Raw genomic sequence first — 15,941 nt, forward strand, 5'->3', positions numbered from 1 at the left:
GCAACGATAGACCAAAGCTTGTCGACCAGGTCTTTTTGTCCAGGGAAAATGTAATTCGACCAGATACAGTACTTTCACGTCTCGATCGTCGAGTTATATACGAGTGCTACAATATGGAAAAGGGATGTCGTGCTTTTTGCACTGATGAAACAATAATTCTTAAATTTGCGTTGGCAAACGCACATAAGCTTTCATTCGCTTATACCAGGAGTGAAGTCGGGAGCTTTAATTGTATTTTGGTCGCAAGTTTGCTCAGTATAATGATCCGTTGAAATAACAACAATATACGTGTCGGTATTTCCTATACGAAAACGAGCTGTATTTTTTATCGTGCATCTAGCAGCCCGCGTGAAAGACGGACTTCTCCTCTGTAGATTCCATCATCATCAAAATTATGATATTTTGATATTACAATATAACCACAATGATATGTAAGTTTTGTACAATACAACCGTAGGTCGTAACAAGCAGCCTGTAGCGCTTCATGGAGGCTCAATCAGTGGTTAGACGCGCCAAATGGCTCCTTTATCGTATCATCGTAGGTAATAGATGTGTGGAGTGCAAACTCCATGTCGATAGTGCATTTCCATTGCAAAGGCACTTTCAAGTCATGACTTCAGAAACACTTTAGAACGTGACGCAATGTGGCAAACTACATGCTCAAGTAGAGTATAACGACGGCTATAAATGTTGAATAATTAATAATGTTTTTTTGTATAAATTACTTTTATTAATATATCCCCTCAACAATCTTCACCGTAAGGTTGTCAAATAAAGCTGTGTACGCATATGTGGCTCTGTTCATTGGGGCCCTTCCAGATCTTGATCGTTTGTTGCGCGTCGTCTGTGATATCTCAGACTTTGCAATAGGTCGTACTTTACGCCCATGGTGAGTCTGAACGCGTCGTTCCGTTTGGATACCGCCAGCTTAAACCTGCAGAGAATAATTACCCAGTTCCTGACAAGGAGCGACTTGCGATAGGGTATGCTCATATTTAGTTTCGATAACATTGGTTCGCTTGGAGCCATTTCAATCTATAGAGATCATGCGTCGTTACGCGCAGCGACATCAACGCCACATGACTCTCAGATAATAGCAAGATGGTATTCTTTTTTTGCTGAGTTTACTTTTGAGGTCAGGTAGAAGCCTAGCTCTTTTGATGTGGTGGTGGGATGATTTCGCTTTGCCCAGATTTCGCATATTACAATAGTGACTGCCGTCACGCTTTAAATAAGCTGTACATATCGCATCCGAGTCAGACACAATATGTGTTCCATGATTTCAAGATTGGGAGTGCAAGAAATTGCACACTTGAATGTCGCTTTATCTAATCTTGAACGCGCGTTACTTTGCTACGCATAAAGCCAAGGCTAGCTGTTTTGCTACACGAACCTAAAGTGACACAGCGTGTGGTGGTACGTCATGATGAGAACTTCAGATGCGGACTTTTGTATGAGACACATGCTACACGGTCATCTCGGTATAGAATATACGTACGACTTATAGTGAATGCTTTAGAATGGTGACATAATATATACAAATTGTGGAAGCGCTCAAATGTAAAGCGATTCTGCGGTGAGACCTTTGCTGCATGTTTTGCGCTTTCAGTCAGTCTGACGGCTCGACAGAAAAATGGTAGCTCATTAACATAGAGTTTGCTTCCAGTCTTCCAAGATTGGTGTTTGAAAATCAAGGTATTGTGCTCTTCGTGGATCTTACGAGGAAAATGTTTCATCGCGCTGCTTTCAGCGACATCATTACCAAACCAGGCTATTCCACGACAAAGACTTTTGTCAGTATTGCGTACCGATACCCGCGCTTAACAGCCAATTCTCGCAAACTTTATCACGGTGCTTGGCACGAGAGATTGGATATATTAACGACAGATCATCCACAGACCGATGGTCGGGCAGAACACGTCACTTGCGTGGTGGGAGATCTTCTTCGTAACTTGGCTGGAGCGACCACGATGATTAATCGAGCTTCTGCACTTATTCTACCGTACATGTCTGTACGGTCTGTACAGGATTGACCCTACTACCAAAAATAGTTTGATGAGATCATGTCCCCTTGACAGCAAGTCGGTTTTAGTCTTGCAAGCGGACGAACTGTCAACTTTAATCGACTTGCTGAAATCAGCCCGGCAAAATTGCGTAGCAAATTTGAAAATTTCATCTTAGAAATATAGCGAGCGCCACGGGGGTGCTATGGCAAAAAGTCAGGTAATACAGTAATACAGAAGCTATATCAAGATGTCAACAGAAGGCGAGCACGATTATATTAGTGTCTGTTAAACACCTCTCTACATTGCACATACTCGAAAGAGATTGAGTTACATCATCAATATCCCAACGAGGTTGCGAACACAGCTTGTGTTCTATATTGCCTTATTAAGACAAGTTAAGGGATGTTGTCGATCGATGTTAGTGACGCTGAGGTTCGTTGTCCTATAAAATTGGTAATAAACTAGTTTCGACACCTTGAATAGCTTTTTTTACAATGGATCGATTACATACAAGGTTTAGTGCTATTGTTAAATCGTATAGTATAGTCTCACGACGGCAAATATCTTGCTGGTTTTTGGATGTCCAACGTGGTTGCTACTCACAACGTCTTCTTATATAGGTACACACACGACTTTACTTCACTACATCAAGCTCATTTCAGGAACACAAGCCGTCATATCCTACGTATTGCGACAGCAAACAAGCGACTACATTTCAAAGACAAGCCCAAATCTAAATTACAGGTCCGAGATGGAAAAAGCGCTTCACGAGAGCATACACAATATATCCCGACGCTTGACTTATTACAACTTCGGTATGAATAGCTAATGGTACACATCACAAAAATTTGGGACACTGATTGAGTAAACTTAGCCGATTTGCTACGAGTGAGAAAATTGACGCTTAAGCGGGCCTAGGGACAACAGCTTTCTTTTGGATTTTTCGAAATGTCCAGAGAATCACCCAGATGCACATAACCTGCAGTACGATCGCAACACTTAGATTAATAGCTAGATTCAATATGCTAAGCCAAATATTGCGGTACCTGAAAGATATGAAGCACATTCACCGAGCAGGACACGGACTCGCACATTTGGCCATTCGCACATAACAGCTCGACAGGAGTGTCATTGGTGCGGGCAATCGCCATGTACATTTGAGCAGCTACAACAATAAGCGAGCACGATTCAACAACCAGTAAAATTTTCTTGATCTTGGTGGCGTGACCCTCTTGTGGACGAGGACACAATTTGCGCGTTCGCGCATTGTCTTCGCAATCTTCGTCGTCACTCATATTTAAATCAAAAGACCGATTCGACATCATGCGATCGGAATGCACGCTTGGCATGCGCAACTTTAGCTGCCTCTCGAATTGTCGCAAACGATTAAGTACACGTAGACCGTAAATCAAGAAGACGGTGCTTATGATGCCCAGCATACAGGCACTCACGGTGAGCTGCATGTACACCAGACCTTGCGGATTAAATCCCTTGGACAGAAAGAGACACATATCGTACATTATCTGAAAAGTCCAGACTATAGCAATAGCTAAGCTTTCCAAACAGACCAAGTGCGGTGGTTTTCCAGTAACTGCTGCACCACGCTGGATAATAGTAGCCCAATACCCGAGAGCCATGATGCTGTAAGAGATAGAAAATAAGTCACTGTTTTCAATATTCACACGTTACAACAAGAACTTACTACACGGAGTAAAGAGCGGCAGTGCACGTATCGGCAAGAAAACAGCTTATCGGACGCGGGATAACATAACCGTAACTGGAAGGATCTGCCCCACGGATGACCAAAGTTACAGCGCCATAACAGCAGAATAGAAAGCTGTATTGCTGGAGCAGTGCACCCTCGTGTTTTACCGACCGAACGTAGAGAAGTACACTAGCTGCGACGCTGATCCCACCAAGACATAAATAGACGGCCTGCACTGTATGGTAAGCGTCTGGATCGTACGACGCAAGTGTCCGCACGCATCCTTCCTCTGTGAGTGCAAGTCCAAAGTCGCACGTGGTAGCGGTAATATTCGCCATTTTGCACCACGCTGCGCTGACTCACGGGATTAAAGATAAATAGTAGCTGACACCAGCCGTGGGTTGATGACCTGTATGCTCTGGCAGCTTCTGTCGTTTCGTCAACCTAGAGCAAACTTGCGGAGTTCTCGTTGCGATATGTTCGGCCAAGTCGTTTTCACACAAACCAACGTGACGAAGTACCAGCGGCTATCCCTAATCCAGAGCAGTCACGTCCGTCAAACCACATGGGGTAGAGGCTAGATCATTACGATGGGAAATTGTAGGCTTAACAGCCAATCCGAGGCAAGAGCTTGCTATAGAGAAACATAGAGGTTGATAATTAATTTGATGAAAACTGACAGATGGAATTACAGTTTTATTTAATTACATTACAAGTCTTTTTATTTGTCTAAGAAAAATGTACGGCTGATAAAGTGTATCGCTACTATCAAAGCAACTTGCACTTACCAGCAAAACATTGCGAGTATGCGAAAAATTCACCTGTTAAGACAGGGTCGTCATATTTACAACAATTTGTCTGACTTAATATCGCCACCGGCTACAATTATTTGCTTCTACTATGAAATTGTGCGCGATAGTGCGCCACAAAAAACTAAAGCTGCGCTTGGCTCGAGCAACATTGTCGATAAAGAACCGATTACGAAATATCTTGCAATATTGGAGCTGGATGCGCCTCGAGAGCTAGTTGATCAAACAATGCAAAGATTTCTTTGCAATACAAAGTGGAAACCCATAATGTTAATGCAGTTTAAAGGCTCTGATGCGAACGCGCGTTCCGAGCTATTACAACGAGCTTATAAAAGTATCGCGGGACGAAGAGGGTAGAAATATTTAACTTGAGCTCGTGTTGATTTCTTTATACAGATTTCCTTTTTTTTTAAAACAAGCGAGTGGCAGAAATTTACAGTGAACGACAAGGTTGGCTTCAGAGGTTAATGCCAGACCCAACTTCAAATATTTGGCTTATTTTTACATACATCAGCCGAAATCCACAAATCCGGCGATACATATAAGCGTACCTCTCAATTCACTAAATACTGTAAGTCGGAGTGAGTGTCATATGGAATATTGTCTGACACAAAAGCTGAAAGCCACTTTATCATTGTAGGCTCCACATGAAAAGCTATAACTTAGTCCTGAACTAAGTAGCTAACCGCATTACAAGCTACATGCAATGGAATAATCACATGGGACAACCAGAATGAAATTACTAGGGATATTTTGAGAAGATTGGCCATAATTTGAAATCAAAAAAGTCAAGTGACAAATGTAACATTCTACTCAGTATTTAGTTTTTGTGATTTTTTTTTAATCATATAGAAATATTTTTAGAACATATAGATAAAATCAACGTAGTATGATTATATCTTAACCTTCCCGTTTGTAAGATGCCTCCTACATAACGAAGTGGGAATATTCGATTGCAAACATATAATCGAAATATGGCAATTCGATTTTCTCAGACATCAATAGTTTTGGCAATGGCTTTTGAGAGAATATGTTTGATTTATGAGCAAAGCTACAGCAGCGGGGCTGCCGTAGCTTTGCGCTTTGAGGAAGCGTAAGTTATGCCACCGACCTTTCGTTTTAAACTTGGAACAAGTACGAGTTAGCGGGTCGCAATCCGCTTACTCCAAGAGTAATCACCGCCTTAACCCAAGGCTAATCGTTTAAATCCAAAACTGACTTTATTCATTTATTTATTCTACCTGCGACAAAGCCCCCTAATTTTTAATGTCTATATTTCCTAAATATATGTAGTAAAATCTAAATGCATAACTACTGGCTACCCAGCCACGCACCGTATTCTTATTTGAGTGCAGTCACACCATGCCCATCTCGTGTGACACACACCCATGTTACCAGGGTACGTGTAACCTCGTCACAGCTACGGCCTCAAAGCTTCACATGATCCTACGGAGACGTTGTAAGACAAACGATAAAGTGATTGTTGGTCCATTACAGACTCCTTAGACAGCTTTCACGCCGATAAGAACAAAAGAAAGGCAAGCACAGGTTGAATATAAATGGTGACGAGCACCGCGCTTCATAGCTGAATGACCCTGCCATCAGGGCCAACATAACTGTAGCATCGCGGGCGTCGGAGCGAGCGCCACATCCTGATCTATTCTTTCATATTCCTTACACTCAACGAGCAGTAGGCACAACGTCGCGAGCTTCCGCAAAATCAAAACGGCGTCCATAACACTAACAACGATGGTGGCTGGCGCTGGAACGCCTTGCCATAGATCAAAATTCCACATCAGGGCACCACTGACGCGAATTAATATTCGATTATACATCACGGTACTTCAATGTTATTGGTAAGGATCGTTCGACACCTGCAGCAATATACTCCTGATTAGTTAGATGTACTGGTCGGCAAAAAGCGGGTCGACATAAGTATTGATCTCATTGTTAGAAATACTTTGGTAGACCTACTTTTGGTGTTGAAACCAAGACAGGTTGTTTCGGCAAATTGATCGGAAAAATATTCTGTGTCAATGTTGCAAGAAAAGTGCGTTGCTCTGCATTGCAATACACTTCGTCGAGTTTATGAGATTTACGCGCTTACCAGAAGCCGAATCGTTCTTGCGCGGGGTAGCAAGAACAGGATGATGTCGCTCGAAGAGGGCTGGAGAAAAGTTTGCCGTCGCATAAAATGACTCGATTGGTCTCGATGCTTTGGAAACGCGCCTATGGCAAATCCTCGTTTTACTGCGCGAGACCAAGGACGCCATTATCCAAAGCCAATCGTGCTCACTAATATCTTGATGGTCGGGATGACCAAGTAAATGTAAGTGGTAAAATCAAATATTTTCGTTCTTCTTTTTTCGTACTATGACTATCGATCAGGATCGACAATCCAGTCAACCGTCCAGCGCCTTCAATGTGCAGCCGACACTCAACGGCAGAGACCGACGATCAAAACTCAGCTCCACGACTTACAAAAGAGGCGTGGTAGCTCACACCGAGAAATTGTCCGAGGCGTTGGGAAGAAAATGATTGATGCAAAAATGGTCTTCGGCAAGGAGACTCAACTAGAATCATTTTTGAGCGCTATAACCTCATGTTCTGCTTGCGTAATTTTGATCGAAGTGTGGTCGTAGGCCCAGCATAACTTCGCGAGCAGCTGGACCACTGTTGATAGGTGGACCAGAATTTTGCCAAAGCCGAGCTGCCAAAACAGAAGAGCCAAACCAGATGAAGATAGATTAATTTACTGATAAGGAATGAGACTTCAAGCGTACGTCATATCAATATCTAGAATGGTCCACTTTACCTCGGTCTGGATCACTTAAACAAATCAAATGTACTATGTGATCAGTACGACATGATTTTTAAAATTGGAATTGAAATCGTTTTAACGTCTACTTTAATATGCTTACTCGTATTGCATCAACAATCACATTATATAATGGTATTTTGACAAGCTTTGCATTGCTTCAAAGCTGAACTCTGATGGTTTTATCGTACTTGTTGTAAAGGAAAACAAGAATAAGTAATTTCGGAATTGTGTCCCTATCCGAGGACATGCTACCGACTGTAACTGAATCATCGAGGATATTTTGTCTCCATTCCCTGCGTTGCGGTCGATCTGAATATCAATGCGTTTTGTTGAGGGAGGTGATATATCATCCTGAAATGGATGAGACGGCTGACAGAAGGCCGACTCCTGAGATTATTTTGTATCAACATAGGCGTCAAATCCTTCCAAAAAGAGAACTACCAGAAGCAGGTAATAGTACTGAGTATTGGTCGGGCATGTGTGCTGAAGAAGATAAAAGTGAGAGTGAGACATATATATTAGGAGTTATAGCTAAATTCAAAATGCACACTACACGTTAACCGCAAAGACACGCGGTCCCATAAAGGCACGCGCCTACGCCTGATCTTATTGGCCCTAATGTCTACGCCGCATTCGATTGGTATCGATTTCGAAACCTAGTCAAAATTGTATCATTAACATTTTCGAATCGACGCATCCACGGGGATCTGGCTTCCGGTCGCCTGTACGTATGCTGACTTTTCTATCAATATCCAGCATTGAGATCACACGCGGGCAATTTCCTTAATCCAGAACGAATGAAGTAATGTCTGGGGATGCATGCACGAAATTGATCAGAGCGTATTGACTTTACTCAGTTAATTACGCGGCTTAGCTACGTAGTAAATTTTCGAGGATACTGTTGACGTGACCTGCCTGTTTCTTGGTCGTTTTAGAGTTTTCTTGACATCCAAAGGTTGACCTCCAAAACCTTTGTCAACAAGCGCCAAAATATTGATATAAATCGGTAGTCACGGCTCAAAATTAGTTTCTTGGAGAAGCCTTGGGGGTGAAAAACGCTAGTTATAACGATATAAGCTGATTTTTCGGCATTGATGAAGTTTCACTGCAGCGAATTGAACAAAAGATTATCAGAGACATGACAGTCGAGGCCGTGTGAACTCCTAGGAAAGCTGGCGACATAATTGTTATTAATAGACTCCCATCATTTGCTAAGAACTGGCAGTCATTTAGCGGAGAAGGAGAGATTAAGGACGGCTCTACTCGTTATTGGGTTTCTCATAAACGATTTCGTGTGCATAGTCACTTGGACCGTTAAGATAACGCGATAGCGAAAAGGATGTCTTCTCACGACGAAGGATTCTACCGTTTGGGCTATCATGATGCTTATGATTCCGCAGAGAGCAAAAATCCTCGATTTGTGCGATAAAGCCATGTGAGGGTCGAGAAAATCGTAAACTAAAATGAAGATAGATTATTTGAAAAACGCGGGCGCAAACTGCGCGATAACTGTGATCATATTTCGACTTGGTGGGTTTGGCTTTTTGACAAGTAAAAGATGTAATCGTCGTATGGACGGCGAAATGCCTTAAGGGTAATCGGTGAGCGCTCACTGCGATATTTAGCGTGCCTTATAAAATCCTACGCCAGAATTTCATCCTCAGGTGCTTTAGATTGATCATTAATATAGAGCATCAGGGAGAATGTTGTTCTCCCCAGGTAGCAACGTTGTAAAAAAAATGACAGTTATCGAGTCATTTTTTTAAGACACGTGCGGTGACGTGGTCGCGATCCGCAGTCATGCGTAATTTGTGAAAGTCGCGAAGTTTTTACGCCAAACAGGTGCACTCGGAAGTGAATGTGCATACTGTATGGAAGCCAGTTTCTAGTGATAATCCGATAGTTGTCTGCGGCTGTAGCTATAACAAGCTCACACACCCGGTATCAAGCTACACCGGCGCACAAGTGATCACAATATGGCATCACAAACAACATCGAGCGACTCGAAGTTGTTTCACAGCAATGAGATAGGAGGCCCAAGACACGCTTTGATTGCCCAAACAGCACAATGGTCATCATTACTTCACGTCCTTCCGTGATTTTTATGAGAGGGTAAACCCAATTCAGCTTAGTATTTGGTGTACTTTTGGAGATACTTAGCGAGTCTTAATCAGGTATCCGATTGTAGAAACGGCTAACACAGATAGATCCCATCATCTCTGGGTCAGGTAAAACAGCACTATTACTCACATAACGCCCAAGCACCGAAATTTTCCGTGCGAAAAAAGAACTTTGAGCTATGTTTAAAGTCTGTGATCTCTTGGAGCCTAATAGCCATTAGTCATTGGCGAAGAAGAAGCTGAGATGGACTTGCTCTGCTGCCCTCTCACACTCAGTCGTGCTGCGAACAATCGTTATGAAATTTATTTGGTGCGAACAATCAATACGGCCTCAATACAAGTGTGATCACCCACTGAAGCGTGATAGAGCGATTTTGAGACCTTGGATAGTAGCAATGATTCCCATATCAATCCATTGGAAGTTCTAATAGCAGTAAGTAGATTATACTGCTGGCGCATCGGATCCTGGTAGAATACATTTGATAATCAAATAACACAAACCTAAACACCGAGTCCTAAAAATATCTACGCGTGAAACTGCATTTGCGCCGGTGCAGCTGCACCGTGAGCATACAAAACGGTCGAGCGATGCACCGCTTTTCTGCGGCTCTCTTGACAAAAATGTCGACTGCAGATGCTATTTTCCTCACATGTCGTGCTGTCTTGTGGGACTAGATAAAAAGTCGATGGCTTCGACTTGATCCCGAGCAATTAGTCATTGCTGCATCTCGAGACTCGATCGCAGGAGTACCGCTTAAGACTGCATCGGAGGCGTTGAAGCAAATCCGTGATTGTCAAGAAAGCTGCTATGCCGTGGCGACAGTGCCGAAGCGTAGATGAACTGATACGGAATTGAATGATAAAAGCACTTTGCTTTCACATTTATGGCTTGACAAATTAGGTTTGGCGAAAAAGATGCGGGACTCCAACATTGTTTGATATTTAGTTTAGTGAAGTACACGGTGTAACGCCAGATTTGGACACTCCGACCGGTGGAAAACCAGATTGATCCACTGGATAACAAACACACGGGACTGCTGATACACTGAATAGCTTTCACACAGCGCTTTGTATCCGAGTGGGTCACGAAAGCATAGTCATGGTACGTGACTTTAGTAAGTCTTCATAAAAATAGAGGTTGGGGTCGCGTTCCTTAAGATGTAGTCAGCATACAACTCAATCTATTTGTTAGCCATGATGGATAGGGTCTAATGTAGCGCGGGCAAAAATTAGTTCTAAAGGCTGCATTGGCAAGCAGTTCAACAGTGCTCAATGAAACCTTGTTTTGCACAACAACTGTGTGTGGGTGTTGTTGACTGTATGTACTGGCTTTCGAACATAGCATTACACAATCAACGCATGACGCTTAATCTCCTTATTATCAATTTATCGCCACGATGTGTGGCTGGGCTATTAATAGCACATCAAGTCGCATCGATGTCCTTCCCTGGAACCACCTCATGATGGTATGAAAATTGTGATTGTGTACCAAACAATTTATAACAAATGATAAAAGTTTAAGGACACCATCGACCCCAGTCAACGCAAACTCAATGAGTTTAAGCATGCCACTCCAGCATTGTTTTCGATTCGCACAAGTGATTTGGATCCTTCAAACATATTGAAGGTACTCGAGCTGAAAATTGTCCTGCAGATAGACATGTCAAACATAGAGAAATAGCCAAATTTTGCTTTACCACGCAAGCTGCAATGCAAGACCTTTTTACTTTTACGCGAGCAAGCTATGCAAGCGACAGACTTTCTTTTTGTCAAAAACTAGATTAGCTTTAAACGTGTGATGGTGAAAACAGTGAGATAAAGCAATATTGCCGAGGCAGTTTATAAATACCACCTTGCCAGTATATTCGATGACGGCATCTTGAAAGATCATAAAATAATACCTACTGAAAGGGCTGTCAGCACTCTGACGGAAGTGGAAGACTAGTGAAGGCTGCAGCCGCATTCGGCTTAAATTTTGCAGGCTTGTTTATTTTGCACGTGCGCATATACTTATTTACCAACTTGTAATTTGCAGTCACCGAGCCTTAATTCTTTTCTCAACCAAGACGATTACAAAAGGGGTCATGCAGAATTCTGTATTCGAGAACAGGACCGCCACACGCTGTATGTCAAGCAGATTTGTGCGGTGATAGAGCAGACTTGAGGACAAGAAATAAAGGTATTAATGCGCTTTGGATCACTCAGATAAAGCGAGATCTGACTCTAATCTCCTTGCTCTTCCTATTTTGAACCGCGCAAAACAGGTTGTACCTGACTCGTATGCCGTACGAATACTATCATTGTGTCATAATTTACAGCCGGAGCGAAGGAAAGATTGCGTTTAAGATGTTCTGGCTTTAAGAGGCAAAAAAATCTGATCAGCTCATGACATAAAAGTACAGCCGGAGCAAAGCGGAATCGTACCGCCGCCACATAAGCAGGCTTATATTATATCAATTATGAGCTGCAAAGAAAAAAAGCCATCTTGCCAGTTTATGCGAGGGATACAATAATGATGGTGGTGCGCGTCATGACGCATGATCTGTCTTGATGACATATGGGTCCGGGCCGAGTTGGTGTAATCATATTTTGACAAGGGCATACTTCAAACTTGTCATGAGCTGCAAAAAGCTTTTCGCCTCTCAAGGCTAGAATATATTAAATACAATAACAAAGTCATGCCCGTTAACACCTACTTGAAGTTATCTATAACCAGTGACGAATGCCAAAAGACATGAAATGGCTGTTCGGGATCCATTAAGGCGACAGTAAGAGCATGCGTATAGCATTCTTTAAAAGCATTGATTACCGCTTCTTCACCTGTACTCTGCCATTTGACATTTCTGTCAAAACTGCGTAACTGCGTGTCTTGTACGCAAAATTAACATAATACACACGCAGTTTGTCAAAACAAGCCACTTCTGCAAATCTCTTCGGTGATTTGGCACTGACTGATCTGCTATCGCCTTGGTACTTGCGGGTTCTGTTCACACTCCATGCTTCTCAATGAAGCATCGAAATAAAGTCTGGTCAGCGCTAAACAATTGTCCATGTTGATGAATAGCATATCTAGGTGCACACAATTGAGCACTGCATTCGAGTATTTGAGGTTAAGCTCCAAATCTAGCGCCGCACGACTCTGTATGAACTATTATTTGGGGAGGAGTTGTTTGACTGATATCCCCTTGGACTACCTCAAACAACCCATTCACGACAGCGCTAAAGCGTCAGCTCCTTGCATGGTTGCAACTGGTACTCAGCGCTCCCCCGCTAGCGAGTCGTCGGTCGACCTTTCTCGCATCTCAACTGTGGAAGGAGGGGGCATGCATGGTGTATATGTTTGGTATTGCCACAAAATTTACATGAGCAAGTAGTACAGCACTGTTTAGCAGCTAAATCACGGTCATTTTCCACAGTTTGGCTGAGAACCATCGCATCAAACGGAGTTACAGAAACGCAGTAGGTCTCGCTGTGAGCTGCACCTATAGGGCGACCGTTCATGGTAATGGTTATTGTTACCTATGGTAACCTCCAACCCGATTTCAGCTCTTGGACATAATTCACATATTTACTTATATTTGTGGGGTGAGCAAGAAATGTGACCACCCGCAATAAGCCTATGCGATGACTCGAATCATTTGTCATTTAAGTGTTTCCATGTCGAGAATGCCCCAATGTATGAAGCGAAAAACCCATGCGTTGGTGCCCATTCTCGCGTGCGCCCATTATATGGCTAGTGTGGCGCACAGCTACAGCAATAGCAAATGATCACGTTCTAGAACCATCGATCCACTTTAGAGTAGAGATGGAGAAAAAATGCTTTCTGGTCTCTAATTCTCAAAAAATTTGACGCTCAACAGAAATGATGTCGTCCTCAAAAGCAATGCAGAAGCCGGTTGTGCTTTCTCGAACATCTGCTGAAAATGTCCTAGGAGGTACATCTTGAGCGCAATTTCACTTCTGTCGAGCGCGCGACAAACGCTGTTGGGCTTTAAGCCGAACCCTCGAAAAAACTGAAGACAGAAGCTTGTTTGCCATTCCAAGGTAATATTCGCGAGCACAACACGTCCCATCTTCACATAGAATCCAGGCCTATTCAAACTTGGTCGACGGATTGACGACACACGTTAGAGCTTCGACTCATAAATTATACGCTGACTTACGCGCTGTTTATGGATTAACCGGCCGCCCCAAAGCTGCTGAATCGAGAGCGTCTCCAGCAACAATACTTAACTGTTCAAAATCATTGAAATTTTCTCTATAGAAGTTGGTACTTGTATCTGTCTTACTACCTGCGGTAGTTAAACCCTATATAACGCATGACGTATGGATGTGTCCTAGATATCTCCATTTGGAGTATTCATGCCACTTACTGCTGCTGACTCAGCTTTACCGTTACATATTAACAAGGATGTGTCATGTTGGACGACATCAGGGACTCGCGATATCTTCTGTTTTCATCGGGTGACTTAAAAACTCACTGAAACTCGACTTGGAAAGAATGGAGCGGCATCCGACGCCATCAGAGTCCAACTAATGGCGTTCCATCCATGCTATATTTAGGACTTAATCGCATTTCAAATACTGGTTGATGAACGGACAGTGTTTCACTGTGTCAAAGCTATCAACTTTATAAGAACATCACAAGAACCTTTGGCACGTCCCCATCGCAAGACGCACAGATATGGTGCCTGCTCTCGGCTACCCTAACATTTCTCTGATGTTCTCAACAATGGCGCTTGCATAAAAGTTCACGACGACCCTATATTTTAGCTGGCTATACAAAGGATAGGATATTGATGTTAGCAACAGACAGCTTCGGGGCGCCCCGACCCTCTTAAAAATGGTCGTTCCAATTAGGTCTGATTTCCATTGACCACGGCTCCGAAGAAGGTTAAAAGAGTTCTTTTCCAGTGGGCCGCTCTGCGTCACCACGCTTACCTTTCCAAGTACTAATCAATATACCTTCTTCCGGTACCTCGGCACGGCATTTCTGGGCTCTACTCTCGATCCAAGGGACAATACCGTACTATTACGTACGCCATAAATATAACGAGGTTACACGTACCCTGGTATGCAGAGATCATACTTGTTCTAGAATACAACGTAAGGTCGGTGATCTTATCGTAGCTGCCTTGAAGCAATGAGCCTCGATAGCCCCGCTGTACTTGGTAGCACTTGTAGTCAATCTACACCTGAGTCGTCACGACTGACCCTCTTTGAGTATGGAGCGCTTCTCCTTTTTGCCCCAGGGCATGCAAGGTAGGCTTAAAAAGCTGGTGTCACTGCTTGGCCCTGAAGGCGTGCAATATCTCGCTTCACAAGGACTTGACGATCAGCGTGCGCCTTGAGGCATTTTCAAGCTATGAAAATGCCCTGCTAGAGCACCCAGAAAAAGATGTCGACATCAACTGCGTCCATGATGCCACCGTCGGCGACGGATGCCTCTTCCCGACCAGGCCGCCGCTCATGGTGAGCGGTAAGACCTTCGGGGTAAGGATGAACTGAATCTCCTGCTCTGAGTGAGGGAGATATGGCATTTGCAATGCTTTAGAATGAGTAACAACAGCGCGTGGCGCTAGCTATCTCGAAGCTTGGTGGTTGAGCGCGAGAATGGGCACTGACATGCGGTACTTCGGTTAAAGTGGCGTTTCCCTCCTTGAAAGAGCTGAAGCGTCAGCTATTACGAATGTTATCGCCGCCTAACAAGGCATATCGCGCGCGATCGCGTTTCCTTACCGACCGAGAGGGCAAGAAAGAATTGGTGGATTTTGTCCAAGACTTGAGCTCTCACTGCCGGGATGGCAACTGATCCTCTCTCCAACACGGTCACAGTGACCGTCTTTATGGAGGACTCCGCACTGGCGTGGCCAGAATAAAATTTTTCCGTGTGCATCCGTCTTCTTTTGAAGGAGCGGTCTATGTGATATTGAATGCCGAATTCAACTTCAAGTCGGCACGCCTTGGTTGGAATGCACACTCTCATAGCTCGTCGAGCGGACCTGGGCCACTGAGTCTCGGCTATGTTGAGAAAGAGGGGGCAGAGCTCGAACACCTGGCTTTGTTTTGTCTGTGGAGACATCCCCTCATCGGACTGGTTGTCTTCTGCACAAGGTGCATCAAGGTTCATCAAACCGACGTTCTGCTTCTCATTACTCTGGTTTGTTGCGGGGAAATAACAACACTCAGTAGCCGCGGGGTAGAAGAACTGAGATCTGGGAGAGAAGTGAGCTCTATTGAGCCCCAAATGAGTAGAGGGTAGCAGGGTCCAGCCCCGAAGAGCTCCGTGCTCTTGAACAGGAGCGTGCAAGCAAGCCGGGCTTACTGCTCGTGGAAGCGACCGTGGAGGGCTTTGAGAAGCCATTGAAGATCCTTATCGACTCCAGGGCATCTGGCAACTATTCTCGACGCTCCACGCTAGAAGGAAGTCTGCTGTATTCTGAGGCGCTGAATGCGCGGTTGAGTGACACTGTCACTATT

General features: G+C 43.8%; 5 protein-coding genes across 5 annotated transcripts; 1 reads left to right on the forward strand and 4 right to left on the reverse strand.

Annotated features, from left to right (window-relative positions):
- Positions 1-2,910: 2,910 nt before the first annotated feature.
- Positions 2,911-4,049, reverse strand: PHALS_12309 (uncharacterized protein; the record flags this gene model as incomplete). Its single annotated transcript, XM_024727834.1, has 3 exons — positions 2,911-2,985; positions 3,053-3,647; positions 3,709-4,049. The coding sequence occupies 3 exons, from the start codon at positions 4,047-4,049 to the stop codon at positions 2,911-2,913; spliced, it is 1,011 nt and encodes a 336-aa protein (XP_024578371.1).
- A 468-nt stretch (positions 4,050-4,517) lies between these two features.
- On the forward strand, positions 4,518-5,181 carry PHALS_12310 (uncharacterized protein; the record flags this gene model as incomplete). Its single annotated transcript, XM_024727835.1, has 4 exons — positions 4,518-4,873; positions 4,940-4,970; positions 5,035-5,091; positions 5,161-5,181. The coding sequence occupies 4 exons, from the start codon at positions 4,518-4,520 to the stop codon at positions 5,179-5,181; spliced, it is 465 nt and encodes a 154-aa protein (XP_024578372.1).
- Positions 5,182-6,121: 940 nt separating this feature from the next.
- On the reverse strand, positions 6,122-6,793 carry PHALS_12311 (uncharacterized protein; the record flags this gene model as incomplete). The annotated part of the gene is made up of 2 exons (XM_024727836.1): positions 6,122-6,291; positions 6,628-6,793. 2 exons carry the CDS (start codon positions 6,791-6,793, stop codon positions 6,122-6,124), a joined length of 336 nt encoding a protein of 111 aa, XP_024578373.1.
- Positions 6,794-9,668: 2,875 nt separating this feature from the next.
- Positions 9,669-9,920, reverse strand: PHALS_12312 (uncharacterized protein; the record flags this gene model as incomplete). Its single annotated transcript, XM_024727838.1, has 2 exons — positions 9,669-9,716; positions 9,780-9,920. The coding sequence occupies 2 exons, from the start codon at positions 9,918-9,920 to the stop codon at positions 9,669-9,671; spliced, it is 189 nt and encodes a 62-aa protein (XP_024578374.1).
- Positions 9,921-13,298: 3,378 nt separating this feature from the next.
- On the reverse strand, positions 13,299-13,534 carry PHALS_12313 (uncharacterized protein; the record flags this gene model as incomplete). Its single annotated transcript, XM_024727839.1, has 2 exons — positions 13,299-13,389; positions 13,464-13,534. 2 exons carry the CDS (start codon positions 13,532-13,534, stop codon positions 13,299-13,301), a joined length of 162 nt encoding a protein of 53 aa, XP_024578375.1.
- Between the last annotated feature and the right edge of the window lie 2,407 nt (positions 13,535-15,941).

The sequence above is a fragment of the Plasmopara halstedii genome (genome assembly GCF_900000015.1).
Source record: "Plasmopara halstedii genome assembly, contig: Scaffold_614, whole genome shotgun sequence".
Lineage (NCBI taxonomy): Eukaryota > Oomycota > Peronosporomycetes > Peronosporales > Peronosporaceae > Plasmopara > Plasmopara halstedii.